We start from the raw sequence: 16505 nt of genomic DNA, 5'->3' as shown, positions 1-16505 counted from the left end.
CCATTATCACTAGAGTGGGTCCCTTATAGAAGGATAAGTTCAGTCCCCTTTTGACTCTCCCTCTCATATGCCCTCTTGCCCTTCCACCTTCTGCCATGGGATTACTTAGCACAAAGGCCCTCACCAGATGCCAGCACATTGATCTTGGACTTCCCAGCTTCTAGAAGTACGAGAAAATAAATATGTTTGTTCATAAATTACTCACTCTGTGGCATTCTGTTAGAGCAGCATAAAACAGACCAAGACACCCCCTAAAGCCTGGATCAAGCCAACTACCTGCTTCCACCGTGTCAAGATCCAGCCTGCTCAGGGGTGTTGGAGAAACTTGCACAACCATGTGAATTAAGGCTTAACAAATTCATGCTCTGCCTTCCCTCAGCAGGGTCCTACCTGGTCTCCCTGCTTCCAGTCTCACCTACCTCAAATCTATATCGCATGCCTGCATGGGCCCCTGGAAGTTACAGAGAATTCTAGATAGTGAGGGGAAGCTAGGTTCCAATCAGGAGTCATTTCTGTGTAAGTATTTCTGGTAAATTGCCTAACAAGGTCTCTGAAGAAAGGCATCTGAACATCAAAGACTCCAGTAACTCAGCTATGATTTTTTTTCCAATTATAAGTATTTGCTTTTATACCTGATTTTGAATCTATAATTTTGAATTGTTTTTCTTAAAGAAGGTCGCCAAATTGCATAAGCTTCAGGACTCATAAAACCTGGATCCATCCCTGTCCAGTTGTTGCCAAAGTGTTCTTTCTAAGATGCAAATCCAATCATACTGCTTCTCTACTGAAAATGTGTTTGCACTTGGAGATCATGAAGGGTCTATGTGTCAAAAAAGGAATCGGGAGTTCATGCTATAGGTTCTTCATAAAGACCCTAGAATATACGCTGATGACCCCCACATCTGTTATCACTAGTTTCCAACTTTCTCTCTTAAGCTCCATACCACATTTTCAACTTGGCAGACCTCTTTGAAAATCCTGAAGGCAACTCAAATTCAGCATGTCCCAAATTGAAATAATTATCCTTTCTTGTTCACCAACTGCTAAGACTCTTAAATTCTCAGTCTCAAAAATGTCATTATCCATTCAGTCTTTTCAGCTACAAGCGGGCTCAACTCCAGACTCTCCTTCTCTCCCACTTCCAACAGCCAATCTGTTACCACATCCTATCTACCTGCCCTCAAACAGGTCTCTTGTCACTGACCTCTCCTCTTTAGACCCCTCTGCCAGGTTTTTGTTTATTGTTTCCCAAAGTAAGGCACATATGCCACTGGTGAGATGCCTGGAAAAAGTAAATAGATGAACCTTTTTAAAAATAGCCAGTTATGGCCACACGCAGTGGCTCATGCCTGTAATCCCAGCACTTTGGGAGGCCGAGGCGGGAGGATCATGAGGTCAGGAGATCAAGACCATCCTGGCAAACATGGTGAAACCCCGTCTCTACTAAAAATACAAAAAAAAAAAAAATTAGCCTGGCGTGGTGGCGGGTGCCTGTAGTCCTAGCTACTCACGAGGCTGAGGCAGGAGAATGGCATGAATCCAGAAGGCGGAGCTTGTGGTGAGCCGAGATTGTGCCACTGCACTCCAGCTTGGGCAACAGAGCAAGACTCTATCTCAACAACAACAACAAAAAAAGCCAGTTATGTATGTTATGTATACTAAGAAAAATATAAATACCACAAATGATCATTTCATTGAAAACATTTTTTAAAAATAAATGCATTTAAGTATAAAAGGAAAGTTGATTTAAAGAGAAAAGTTAATAATGTGAGTGGTATGTATTGTAACTGTAAAAATGTAAAACTGTTAAAATGATGGGGAAACGCCTGAAGTTTGGGAATGCTGCCTTGGTTGATGCCTTCATCACCTCTCAGAAGGACTGCTCCAACTGCCTCCCAGCGATCTCCCTGCCAACAAGCTCTCCCACTCTATCCTCCAGTGTAGCTGCCAGATTCATCTTTCTAGAAAACAAAGTTGGTAATGTCATTCTTTGCTTTAAAATCTTTGTGGGCTCCCTACAACATAGAAAACAAACTCTTATTTCTCCACTTGGAATGCCAGGCCTATGTTCCCAATACATTAAATGGTTTTACCGTGCCCTAAAAACCCCCAGCCCCTGTGCAATGGCATGCCTTAGAACAGGCTTTGCAGGCCGCCAGAAATGGCTTTTTGCCCTCCTTGCTCATTAGCAAATTCCTACTCATTCATGTCAACCCACTTCAAGAGCTGCCTCTTTTAGAAAGCCTTCCCTAACTCCTAGGCAGGGTGAGGTGATCCTTCTGGGTTCCTGAACTCAGATAGTACTTCAGAATTATAATTTTTGGTATAGGTGTGTGGTTCCCCAATTAGAATATGAAGTTTTCTTGTTCATTTTGTATCAGAAAGTGTATATTAAATGTAGGATAAATAAGTAAATGAATGAATAAAATTCTACTTATAAATATGTATATAAAAATATATATAAATGTGCCAGGTGTGATGGCTCATGCCTGTAATCCCAACACTTTGGGAGCCCAAGGTAGGAGGATCACTTAAGGCCAGGAGTTTGAGACCAGCCTGGGCAACACAGTGAGATTGTGTCTCTACAAAAAATTAAAATATATATATATATATATACATATATATATATATATATATGTGTATATATATATATATATATGTGTATATATATATATATGTGTATATATATATATATATGTGTATATATATATAAAATGAATATATATATAAATGAATATTATATATATATAAATGAATGAATGGGCAAAGCAAAATGGAGTATGGGGGTTGGAGTTCTTTGTTATCACTGGTTAAGAGGACAAAAAGAGATGCAGGAAAAAGAGAAATAGTAGAGAGAAAACAGAGGAAGCTCAGTAAGAGAGAGAGAAAAATAAAGAGATGTCGGAACTAAGCATAGTGGCTCACGCCTATAATCCTAGAGCTTTGGGAGGCCAAGGTGGGAGGACTGCCTGAAGCCAGGAGTTCAAGGTCATCCTGAGCAACACAGCATGACCTTGTCTCTACAAAAAATAAAAATAAATTAGCTTGGCGTGGTGGTGCATGCCTATAGTTCCAGTTACTCGGCAGGCCGAGGGGGAGGATTGCTTGAGCCCCAGAGTACATGTCATAGCCTAGTTACTGAATTCTTTCAACAAGGATTTACTGAGACCTCACTCAGTGTGTACTGTGCCAGGCACACATGGCCCCCTCTCTGACTGCTCCCTGAAATTGCAGGGACCCCTACTGCTAAATCCAATAGGACCTGCTCAGGCCTTCCCTTCCTGGACCCTCTCGGCAGCATCAAACACTGCTGACCCCTCAGTCCATCATGACACTCTCACTTATCTTGGCTTCTGGACACCATAGGTGCTTGGTTTCTCCTCTCCTCTCTGGCCACCACTCCTCAATTTCTTTTGGTAAGCTATTTTTTGGCTGTGTGTTTCCTAAACACGAGTGGTCCTCAGCTTCTGTCTGTTCCTCCACTTCCGTCAGAAGCCCTCTCCTCTTACTCTAAAACCCTCTCTTAGAGTGTTGGGCTTCCATTTAGCACCTCAATGCTAAGAACTTCCAAATCTCCAGCTCCAGCCCACAGCCTGGTATACACAAGTCCCATGCATCAAAGCCTCTTGGGCATTTCCTGCAGGTTGAATACATCATCCCCGACTCCTCACACCTGAGGATTCATTTAACCAACACTTACTGAGGACCTACAAAGTGCCAGTCTCCAGGGAGGAGAAGAGCCATTTCTGCAGCTTGCAATTGGTCAGAGAGATGAAACTAAATAAGGACACAAACATATGATTACAAACTGTGATTGAAGTGATAAGGAAAATGTGAAAAAAGAAACGAGCGCATATAATAAAGGGACCGCACTTAAATCAACTACAATAGCTGACAGGTGTGAAATGAGGCTGGCCAGGCAGAGAAGACCCAGATGACACAGGACTAAGTTAAGGATTTGGGTTTTGTTGTGTTTTGTTTTGTTTTTTTATCTTAAGTGCAATGAGTATCCATTAAAGGGTTTGACCGTGAAATGACTGATACACATTTTTACAATACCACTCTAGCTAAACTGCAGGACAGTGGGAATATAAGAGGAGGGACCAGTTATGAGGCAACTACTGAAGCCCAGGTGGGATAATAGTAGCTCAAATCATTTCTCTAATTTCCCCCCAACCCCCAACCCCAAACAAACACTTTTATTTTCTAATAGAATTCTATTCACAGCCGTAGATCCTGACAAGTCTCTGCTCTGGTCACTTTGCCTAAATAGAAGTCACTTCTCATTACAACAAAGGTATCATTCCCATGAAAAGTTTCACATACCAAAAAAAGATTTCTGAACACAGCCAGTGGTCTATTTACTCCAAAAAGGAGTCAAACCAAATTCCAACATTGCAATAGAATCTGAAATCCTTGAGCATACCTCGGAGATTTTTCTTGACCAGCAAACACAAATGCATAGAGGAAGGTACAGTGGTTGCACTGAAGATGCAGCAATAAAAGACAAGGCTAAAAATACTGAAAGCTCACTGTTTAGTTCTCATAACATTACCAATTATTTCAGTGTCATATTAGAAATGTTGACCTCATATAGGTCATTTGTGAAAAGGCAAAGGGGCTGGTTTTCAAACACTTGGTCCACTTATCAAGGAAGACCAAAGGGGCTGGTTTCAAATACAAAGTCACTTACGACCACCCCTCTATCACCTGTATGGTCAACTGCTCCATTAACAAATCCACCATGCCATGCTCTCTCTCTTGTCTCCAGAACTTGGCTCACACTCTTCCCTCTACCTGGAATATTCTTCCCCCTCTTCTCTTGGCTAATTTCTACTCATCCTTCAAGTCTCTCAGCTCAAACCTGATTTCTTCCTGGACCACCTTTTTGGATATCCCTGAGAATAAAATGGGCTCAACGTGTTTACTCTCATATATTCTGTAATCACCTCCACCTGACACTTCTCTGCAAGCCCCTAAATCAAAGTTCTAGAAGGCAGGGAGCATGTCTGGTTAATTATTGTATTCCAAGTTCAAAGCACAATACCTGGCACACAGAAAGCTCCCAATCAAGTTTCATAAATGAATGAATATTTCCTTTTTTCCAAGGTAACTGAGGTCACCAAGGTCACTCCTGCCCTCTTCATTTTCTACTCATCTGCCCCCAGAACAACAAAATGATATAAGTCGGCAATTAAGGATTATTCTTTGGAAAGAATGTCGACCTTCAGACAGAGACTTGCATTTTGTTGACAGAAAGGTGTTGGCAAACAACTGGCCAATGGCATAGGCAGAAATGCTACTACAAGAGACAAATAAAATGGGTCTCAAGTGGCACAAAGAATTCTTACTGAAAGGATTCCTCACCCAAATGTTTCTTTGCCATAAGGGCCAGTTGTTAGTCTATGAAATATGAATATCTCTGTATCTTGGACAGAACTGATGTTTAGGATAAATTGATAATACATTCTAATTCTCGTTTGATACAGATAAGGACAATAATAGTTAGCAGGTGTTGGGCACTGCTCTAAGAGCTTTATATATTTTATTTAACCCTCCAACAACCCAATGAGATAGATACTACTATCATCTCCATTCAACAGATGAGGAAACTGGCTTACAGTAGTTAAGTAACACACCCGGGATATACACCTAGCAACTGGCAGAGCTGAGATTAAAGACAAAACGATCATCTTTTCTACTTCTCAGATTACATAGAAAATCACAAGAGAGGACTCACAGTGCACTGGGCTAAGCTCTTGACACATATTTCTCACTTAACCCTCCCCATAGGTGAGAAGGAGAATCTTAAAGTGCTCTTTGAGCACCAACTTGCACTCTGGGTCTCACAGAAGCCAGCAAGAAAGCATGTTTTCCTGGGGCACTTGAAGAGCCTTTGACAAAGCCAGAGCCAGTGCTGGCGGAGAATCTCAAGATGCTGATTTCCAATTGCAGGCTCTACCCTGAGATGACATTCCCTCCCACACAGCGGCCGGCCCCAGGGATGGGTCAGCGATGCACATCTGCACACTCCAAGGGAGAGTTCACAACCAAAGCATGCCAAGCATGACATAAATATAAAGTGTGGAAAACACATTCCTTATGAACAACTCCATATCAAATTCCCTGCATCCCTCTTCGGCAACGTTATCAGAAGCATCATTCAATCCAGCCGATTGGAGAGTGGCTATGAAAAACGCTGGAAAATGTGACCAATCAGGAGAGTTATTTTTGTGAGAAAGAAGAAAAATGTCACCAAAAAGGGTCAGCAGATAACCCTATTGGGCTGAAAATAACTGCCTGGCTGGCAGACCAGTAAGGGGACAGGGGGAGGGCGAGAGACGTAATGCAAAGTGCCAAGGGAGCTCCGGCCGAGTAAGGCTGCTGGGGGATGAGGAAATTGGCCTAATTTGGGAACATGAGCCCAGCAGCATTTCTCAGATTCCTGCGAGGGAATCTGGCTAACTTTCAGTTCTGCGTCCTCGGAGGAACACCAAGAGGATGGGGGGAGAGAAAGGGAACAGCTGTGACTCCAACACTTCTCTAGACCACTGAACGAATAAGGGTGATCAAGTGAGAACTTACTCCCATTCCAAAAGGACCCCAAGGGAATGACCCTAAGTGTCTCCGCCCTTTCCAAAATCCTCTTCTCTACTGGAAGGTCTGTGCTTCTTCCCATCTAGCAGGTAGGAGAGGTTAGGCACTTGAGTCAGAAAGACTCAACTAGAGTCACAGATTAGCTGAATGCTTCTGACAAGTTACCCAGACTCTTAAAGTCTCCATGTCCTCACACGTACAACATGATAAGAGTACCTACTTCAAGAGCTACCACAAGGCTGAACTAGGACACTGCATGTACTGAACAGATAGCTAGCAACTGTTGCAATGTAAGCTATGATGATGATTATTAAAAGGACAATCTGCAAAATAAAAGCTAAGCCAAAAACAGGTCTAGATCCCAGCAAGAAACGCTCATCCAAAAGATGAGCTAGCCCTGGAGAGGTTTTGCCAAAGATTACTTTTGCCCAAACTCAGTAGAAGGTAACTTTTCGGTAGAAAGCGTCTGGGTCTGTCCTTAAAAGAGTTCTGTGAGGGCACAATCATTTGAATCAATAGAAGGTCAAGGCTCAAGCAGAGAAATCTGGTTTAACTCTCAGACCCATCCTCCCTAGAGAAAGCTATACATCACAGACATGTAGACACTCATCATAGAACTATCTTCCAGCAAAATCCTCAATACCTAGAATTCCAACCTGAACCGCTGGCTGAACCATGCTTCTAGTGATCCAAGCCTGATTTGCAACAGGTGCACCCCACCCCACCCAAAAAATGTAGTCATAAGCTTTCTTAGTACTTACCATTTCTCCTTGGGTTTCTGTGTGCCGGATACTGTCCTAAGCACTTTACATGCATTACCTCATTTGATCTTCACAACAACCCTAAAAAAGTAGACACAACTCCAATCTACTCCAAACTAGTAAAATCACACAAAGAGTTCATCTTTCTGGTAAATTTTAAAATTAGACAGTTAAGTGATTTGAAATGTATCGAATGACCAAGCAAATAAAGAGACTTTTCCTCTTCTCTCAGAGCAGGAAGAAGAGTTTAATTACCTGGACCAAACCACAGGCATCCTACTGGCACCACGTCCTAAGTGGTTATGGAGACAATCAGAAGGAAAAGATCAAGAAGAGGCCACTCAATCAGATATCCTGGAACTTAGGGCATACCATTTTTTTTCACTCAACTCCAAAATAAAAACTGGAGAAGAATGTAAATTTTTTTTAAGCTAAAATAATTTTCTCTTCATACCCAGGGCTACAAAAAAAAAAGGGCTTTCTATAATTTCTATTTGTTTTAAATTGACATGTCATTTTTGAACTGCCTACTCAAGAGCCATTCTCCTCACCTCCCTTACCAAGAAACCCCGATGCTATGGTGTGGTAATGTGCCCATTAAAAACTCCCCTGAAACTGAGTGTGGCTGTAAGATCCAGTTCTGACCAATGAAATGAAACTAGAGCTCTCCTTAGTGAGGTCTCTGGCTACTGTTTTCCTGATAAGAAGGGGTACACCCTTCTTACTGGCATGCACCTTGAACTCTTCAACAATTCCCTCTCTTCCCACCTAGAATGCATATCTGATCCCAGGAGAATGACCAGCCATCTTGCAACCACGAGAACAAAAGTCACAGGCTCCAGATAGCAGAGCAGGAAGCTGGAAGGAGCTAGAGTAATGCAGGACATGCTCCAGTGACTGCACCCACTCTGCTCTGCCCTCCACTGGACTCTTTGCTATGTGAAAGAAAAATTGCTCCTGTTTGATTCAAGTACTGAAGTTGTTTCTGTTGTAGGCAGCCAGATTCAATACTGATAGATAGAGGAGGCCACTTGAAAAATCAATCCATCCTAAAAGACAGGAGTTTTAAATTCAGACGGAAATGGGAACCAGGCAGATCAAATGTGAGTAAATCTGACCAGGTGTATCAAAGTACTAAGCAGTTAACTTGAGAGGGATGGATGCATGTAAGCTATCAGCAGCTGCAGCTCCAGCCAATTGCCGCCATGTGGGAATGTCAACCCAGCATTCTCACTGTGCCAGGGCTTCTGATTTTAAAGAGAAGCCCCAAATCTGAATTTCCATATTACATTTCCTGATTTATAAATGTGAACCAAATTTAAAAATTCTTAACCCTGTATGGATCAAAGAAAACATGACTATAGGCCAAATTCAGCCTGAAGGCCACCAGCTTTCAACCTCAGTAGAGGTTAAGGTGGAATAAAAAGAATGCCCAAGTTCTAGAGAAATAATAATGGTTGGCAACATACTGAGCATGTGTGTGTCAGACTGAGTTAAGGGTTACATCACTTTGTCTTTCCAGCTATCCTATGAAGTATGGAATATTATTATCCCTGTTTCACCAAAACAGGAATAATAGGAAAATGAGGCTTAGCAAGATTAACTCAGTATCACAGAAGCTAATGTATGACAGGGCCAGGATTTCAGCCCAGGCTGGTATGACTCCTAGGCCTGTGCTTTTACAGACTCTTAAGAAACGCCTGCTGCAACTAGAAAGCAAAAAAACTTTTCTCCAGGTTGGGTGTGGTGGCTCACACCTGTAATCCCAGCACTTTGGGAAGCCAAGGCAGGAGGATCGATTGAGGCCAGGAGTTTGATACCAGCCTGGGCAACATAACAAGTCTTCGTCTCTACAAAAAAAAATCAGCCAGGTGTGGTGGTGCATGCCTGTGGTCCCAGCTACTCAGGAGACTGTGACTGGAGGATCGCTTGAGCCCGGGAGTTCAAGGCTGCAGTGAGCCATTATCATGCCACTGCATTCCAGCCTGGGAGACAGAGCAAGACCCTGCCTCAAAACAAAAACAAACAAAAAAACCCTCTGCTCTGGATAACTACTACCCAACCTATGGATAAATGAGTAGTAGCCTGTGAATAGACTTCCAAATCAGTTCTAAGAGACTCTGGCTGGCATGCTCTTTCTTCGGTGCCCTTTAATAAAAGCAGCAAAGTGCTGTCCCAATATGCCTTTATTCACTAATTTATTGAATGAATGCTTGCACAGTGCTTTTCAGTTTATTAAAAAGCTTCTCAATGCGTATCTCACTTGCCCCCATATCAACCTGGTGGTATTACTATCACTATTTGACAGATAATGAAATGGAGAATTAGAGAGATTGGTGGACTTACTCACAATCCAGGCAATTAGCACCCAGTCCTCTGGTGCAAAGCCCTGTGTTCTTTCTGCTTCCTTCACCAGAGCTCCCAACTCTACTACCTCGCTTTAAAATAACCATGTGTTTGAACTAATTTCCACTTAAGTCTAAAGTAACTCCAGCATGTCTGACAGCTCCCAGGTACCATATTTACGTTTGCATGGATATCTTCATCCTAGAATACAGTCAGCAAGAGGACAAAAATAAATATATCAAGTAATAGAATTGGAATGTAAATGGGCACACACACAAGTCTTGGGATCTAATTTTAGAAAGAAACAGCCAAAAAGTCCCACACAGCACAGTGAGCATCTGGCCCCGTGGGAGGCTGCCCACACTGTTTAAACCTCAATTAGCCCAGGGAGAAAGGGATCCTGGAATCCTAACTGGCATCTTGCTTTCAGAGGCAACAGTTGGGTGAAGAGCAGAATGACTTTTCATCATGTTCTCCCACAAAAATGGTAATGCACAGAGTTAAAAAAAGGTAAACCTCGAAATAAGTAGGTATTACTGAATGGCTGAAACCCTGAAAGGATTCATCACACTCTGTGACTATGGAGTTATATTCTCACAGCAATGATTCTCACATGGGAGCCAAGGGAAGTGGATGGTAGGCAAGCAGGGCCCACTGACCCCAGCCTAGGAGCTGATTTGGTATGGGGGTCAAATAAGGCTTCAAGGCCTAATCAGGTCATCACAGGTTCATTCACCTAACTACCATAGGTGGCTATAACCTCCTACACAACTAAGTAGACTTAAAAATATATATATATACACACACACACACACACTCTTGTTAATATACACACACACTCTTGTTAATATTTATATATATATAATATATACTCTTATTGTTAATTATATATTTATGTATATATCACTCTTGTTGCCCAGGCTGGAGTGCAATGGCAAGATCTCAGCTCACTGCAACCTCCGCCTCCCGGGTTCAAGCAATTTTCCTGCCTCAGCCTCCCAAGTAGCTGGGACTATAGGCACATGCCACCCAAACCCAGCTAATTTTTAAATTTTTTGCAAAGACAAGGTTGCCCAGGCTGGTTGTGAACTCCTAGGTTCAAACATTCCTCCTGCCTTGGCTTCCCAAAGTGCTGGGGTTACAGGTGTTACAAGCATCAGCCACTGTGCCTAGCCTTAAGTAGACTTTTAATTATTCTTCCTGGGTGCCAGTGATCACGAGAATGTAAATTCCATTATGGCAAGAGATCTTGTCTCTTTTGTTCACTGAAATATGCCAACCCTGCAAAATGGTGCCTGGCACTTACTGTGTGCTTCAATAAATAGTTGTTGAGTAAATGAATCAATGATCTGGTGTTGGAATTAATCCTCCTGGACCCATGTGGAACAGTGTAAAGTGCCAGAGGCCAAGAATTGGCTTCCATCAGCTCAGTCATTTGCTTCCGCGTTTTCTCTTTAAATACATACACCACTGCAGTTCAAGCTCCCTGAGATCCAGGGTTGGGTCTGGTATATCTTCTTTCACCAAATTCCTACTTTATATCACCTCTCCTAACCGTGCCTCCAATGCTCCACTATCCTCACCTCCCAACCTCCCTGCCCCAGGCCCCATAACACTTCTACATAGCTTCTAATGTGTAAGTACATCACATACTATGTACTTGACCCCACCTCATCCTGCGCAATAACAATTGCAGGCCTATTCTGCCAGGCACTGTGACAGATAATAGGGTACGATGATAAGACACAACCTCTGCCTTCCAGATGCTCATATCTTATGAGAGAACCAGATATGTAAACAATTAGAATACAATGTAATAAGTATCATAATGGAGGTGCCACGGCCACAGTTACAAACTGACAATCCTTGGACCAAATCCAGCCCATATGATGATTTAATATCCAGTCCATATGGTGATTAGGTTTTCTTAATCAGTTGCTAACCTCTAAAAATGTGTTGCTTTCACATAAAATTTTAGACTGCCAGCATCTCTTGAAGAATCATATCTGGCAATACTGGGCCTGTATTCTCGACAGCATCAACCAGCTTTGGCTAAGTAGTGGTTGTCCCTTTAGAGGGGGCATGTGGCCTCCAGTTCCCAGTCCCCCTGCCCTAACTCACTCCCCTAGTTTCTTCCAGGCAATGATGCCAAGGGGTCAGCTGCTAGTTTTTCTAGGCCAGCACAGATGTTATCTTAAAGTAATGATTCTCCATACCCACACTTCTAAAAGGAGAAAATGAAAGATAAATGGGCAAGGCCATGTGGAGAGCTTAAGAAAGTGGTGGAGAATGCATTTCCTACGAAAATGAAGAATATTCCTACCTATGTGATATGTAAGTGAAGTGTGTCCATGTCAGGTACCCGGTTCATTTGCTCATGCACCTGCCTGACCCATTAGGCTTCTCAGCATGGGTCTCTTCATCTGTTGCAAACCTACTATGGGCCAGCAAGCTAGAAGCCAGGTTTCCTGCTGTCTGGGAACTCACTGTCCGGTGGGGGAGACAGACATGTAAAAAGACAATTCACATATAATGGCATATGTTCACAATAGGTACTATGGGAAGTGAGAGGAAGGACTGCTAAGTCAGCCTGGAGAGGTTAGAGAAGAGCTAACTTCTGGCAGAGGATGACCCTGAGGCTGACTTTTGCAAAGTTTTTTCAAATGGACAGAGGAAGGTAAAAAGGGGCTCTGAGTAAGCTGCCAAAAGTAGTGCCCTGGCAGGAAAAAGTATTGCTCATCAGAATTACCCACCCTCCACAAAGAAGCTGGATCATTTCCCATAATTCCAGGCTACTCGGAAAAGTTTCCAGGAAAGTAAGGCCAGTAAATGATCTGCTTCCTGCCGGAAGACTGTAGAAAGCGCAGGTCACCACCGAGAGCAATGTCCAATTGTGTAATCCAACCTTACGTCACCAGTCTGCCTCACTGGCATTTATTCAGCGGAAATAAAAACCTGGAATCCTACTGGATTTTGAAACTTCCCAGTCCCTTGCTTCAGCTAACATAAAAAGTTCTACATTAAGAATATAAGGAAATGCACAGAAACTAGTCTGGCATCAAGGAAAAAAAGTTCTTTCATTTCCTGCTACAAGGACAAATGCCAAGGAAGGGAATTCCCAAATCAAGACGGGAGAAAGGGTTGGCATTCAAGAGAAGAAATATGGAATACCAAATCCTTGGTCATTAAGGAATCACTAACTCTTAAACAGTATTTCTTCAGATTTTCTTTTTTTTTAGCACCCACCTTTCCAGTCAGAGTCAAAGAGGAATTCTTGCCATTGAGGTGATTCTCGGCCTGCGCTGACTCCTGTTGAGCTCGGCGACCCATCTTGGCCCTCTGTAAGGAGAAACAGAAGGCACTGCTGACCCAAATGTCATTTGGGCCACTACTGAGATGACAATCCAGCCGGGCGCAGTGGCTCACAGCTGCAATCCCAGCACTTTGGGAGGACGAGGCAGGCAGATCACAAGGTCAGGAGATCCAGACCATCCTGGCTAACACGGTGAAACCCCGTCTCTACTAAAAACACAAAAGATTAGCCTGGCGTTGTGGCGGGCGCCTGTAGTCCCAGCTATTTGGGAGGCTGATGCAGGAGAATCGCTTGAACCTGGGAGGCGGAGGTTGCAGTGAGCCGAAATTGTGCCACTGCACTCCAGCCTGGGTGACAGAGCAAGACTCCATCTCAAAACAAAACAAAAAAAAGATGACAATCCTGGGAAGGTAAGCAAGGACTGGATTTATGTGATGTGGTGGAGAACGGGATTTGAGTTACTTAGACATTTTTAGAAAACCCTCTAAAACCCCTTAAAACAAAGCACCTGAGGTCAGTTCTATTTGATAGGAAAATAGGAAATTAAGACAGGTTCTCACTCTGTTGCCCAGGCTGGAGTGCTCACCGCAGCCTCCACCCCCTAGGCTCAAGTGATCCTCCTACCTTGCCCTCCTGAGTAGCTGGGACCACAGGTACACACCACCATATCTGGATACTTTATTTTTTTGTAGATATGAGGTCTCCCTGTGCTGCCCAGGCTGGACAAGGTTTTCTTTCAACAGCTATAGAGATGGCAAAAGAAAATTCTATTTTCTACCCAAAGAAATGCAGTTACAAATTCCTCTAGAATGGGCAGAGACCTCATGCCACAGGTCAGAGAAGAAGGTGGTAAATGCTCCCATGTTCCTACGCAGGATTTTAGGAAGGCTTAATTTCAAATCTGCAGCTTGGCATGAAAATCATTATCAAACAGGCTTTTGGAAAGAATTCCTAAATTCCACGGTAAATGGAAAACAGTTAGCATTTGCTCTGATATATACAGTAACTGGGTTTGCCTTTACAGACATTAAGGGAAATCTAGTACAAGAATTTTGAGACATTATCTTTGGAAATCAGAGCACTTCAAAATTCTTGGCCATCAAATGAACCATTTGCAGGTGTTTCCCAAGGCCCTCCGGTGGAGACTCTGCCTCTAAGGCTTCCCAGCACATAAACAGAACGTTATTTAGTCAGACTCTTGGGTGCTGAAATATTTATACTTTTGCTTTACTTTGTTTAAAAAAAAACAGCATTAATATAAGCACTTTTAGATCTCATTTAATGTGGCTTCCTTTGATTCTCACAATAATGGACAGAAACTGAGACTGATGTCATTTTACAAAGGAGGAAACTGAGGCCTAGGAAGGTGATGAAGTGGCTGACATAAACCTAGGAGCAAAGCCTTCTGACTTCAGATCCTGGGTTTCCTGGGTGCTTTCCACTCTACCCTGCTGAAACTTGTTTTAAGATGTTCTAAGGACTGACTGCCCCACTAAACTGAGAGGGGTTACAGAAGAGCTCGTAAAAACTCTTATGCAGTGTTGACACTTCAAATTGTAGTGTCATTTAGGTTTCAGGGATGGTGGAAACAATCTTTCTGATAATAAGCAGCTTATTTTCTTCTCAAGGCAGACAATTCCATCCCTTCACCATGGCTGCCCTTTTCCATTTGTCACAGCACTGAGTATCTGAATACAGCATCCTACATATGGCGGTTGTGCTAAAACAAAAATTCAATGATCTTGTCGCTAAATGCTGTTCACAGGTGGTTTCTCTAATAATTTTTAAGTATTTCAAGGTCTTAAACTTTTTGAAGACCCAGTATAGATCCATAGGGTAGAAAAACTTCTTTACTGCCTGATTTTTGTGTATGTTAAATGTAGTCTATTTATTACCCATCTTCTCCCACTACAATATAATCACATGAGGGCAGGAACTTTGCTTTATTCATTGCTGTATCTCCAGCACCTAGGACACTGCCTGATACACAGTAGGGGCTCAATAAATATTTGTTGAATGAATGAATAACTACATTCACATCCCCAGGTACTAAAAAACATTCACGTATCAGCAGGCCTGGTGACCTTCAAAACACTTAGAGATTTCACAGCAGAAACTAAAGACTCGCTCTGGGGCCCAATCTTTTAGTAAGTGCGATCCTAACCAGTTTTAAAGATAAAAAGGCCTGAAGGGGATACAAAGGAGGAAGGTAAACACTGAACTTGGGTCTTGAATCTAGCTCCATTATTTACGAACTATAACGCTGGGTAAACCACAGCCTCATAGGCAGCAGTAGCTAACCTCTTCTGACCTCTTCCGTGATAACATATGCCAAGCACTGAGTTACACGCTTCCCATGTATTGTTCCATTTCCTTTTCACTGTAACACCTCCATTCTAGGCATAAGGAAACCAACGCTCGGAAAGGTTAAATCGTTTTTTAGGTTTTTTTTTTTTTTGGAACCCAGGCAACAGCTCTATGCTCCATCTGGCCTCAGTGCCTGAGCACCTAATCACTCCCTCACGTTACAAATCGGTCTCGGTTTCCTCAACTACTGAGGTAACTGAGGTAAATCCCACCTCCCCACGGGGATTACCGGGAAGAAAGGTCGTCCCTGCCTGCCTCCCTTCCATGCATAAAACAGTGAGGCTTTTGTAGGAACTTCTGGGATGAGGTGTCCCAAAGGAAAAACTCTAGGATGGGAGCGAGTGCGACCCCGGCCGGGGCTCCCCCATCACCCTGTGATTGATCTGTTCTGGGGAAGTTCTCACTCGGGGCTCTAGAAAACGGAGAAAGGCTCGGAAATTTCCCACGGTCCTAGACGCCGGCGGGGACAGGGTGTTTTCTACTTTCTGAGGATTTTAAAGAAAGCAAACCCCAGGCCAGCAGCGGCGGAGCCCACAGTGGCCCGGGGGCGGGGCGGTGAGGCTGCCTCCTTCTGGGCCTCACCCGGCGCGGCTCGAGGCCTGCCGCCCTGAGTCGCCTCAGAGAAGTCGGGGCCGGCGGGGTCGCTCCTCCCCACCCGCCAAATCCTGGCCCCCAAGGCCCCCGCATTGGTCCTCACGGAGGTAGCCAGGCTGTAGCGCAGCTCCTCGTCCAAGTCGAGCAAATCCTCCATCTCCGCGGCCGCCTGACGTCACTTCCTGGAAACCGACTGGCCCAGCCGCGTCCCTGCTAACAGCCCCGCCCCCTCAATCCCAATTTTTAAAGGGTACGCAGCATGGTTCCTGGATTCTGTGTGCCATCCTCCAAACTACCGAATCTTTCTTAAATCTGCCTTGCTTGACATCTGGAAGCAACCTCCGGTTATTAAAACTCGCCAACGCTGCTCCTGCGAGACGGTAAAATAATTTGGTCGTTAGGAACTGTCTGTATGTGTAGCTCTGTTTAAATACATCAATATATTAAGTGCAAAGCACTACTACTGCTATACTGATGCCTCCTACTTGTACAGCTCTTTGCAAGGTACAGAAGGCCGTCACAGTTAT

General features: G+C 43.5%; 1 protein-coding gene across 1 annotated transcript in view; it reads right to left on the bottom strand.

The window, feature by feature from the left end:
• Positions 1-16199, bottom strand: part of IFT43 (intraflagellar transport 43) — a 99688-nt gene extending 83489 nt beyond the window's left edge. The window contains exons 1-2 of the mRNA XM_004055479.4: positions 16082-16199; positions 12951-13043 (exon numbers count right to left, since the gene is read on the bottom strand). Coding sequence (XP_004055527.2) covers positions 12951-13043; positions 16082-16135 — 147 coding nt within the window. The 5' untranslated portion in view covers positions 16136-16199. The remainder of the gene's footprint in view (positions 1-12950; positions 13044-16081) is intronic.
• Between the last annotated feature and the right edge of the window lie 306 nt (positions 16200-16505).

This window comes from Gorilla gorilla, chromosome 15 (assembly GCF_029281585.2).
Source record: "Gorilla gorilla gorilla isolate KB3781 chromosome 15, NHGRI_mGorGor1-v2.1_pri, whole genome shotgun sequence".
Taxonomy (NCBI): Eukaryota; Metazoa; Chordata; class Mammalia; order Primates; family Hominidae; genus Gorilla; species Gorilla gorilla.
This window is presented reverse-complemented; position numbering and strand designations above follow the sequence as displayed.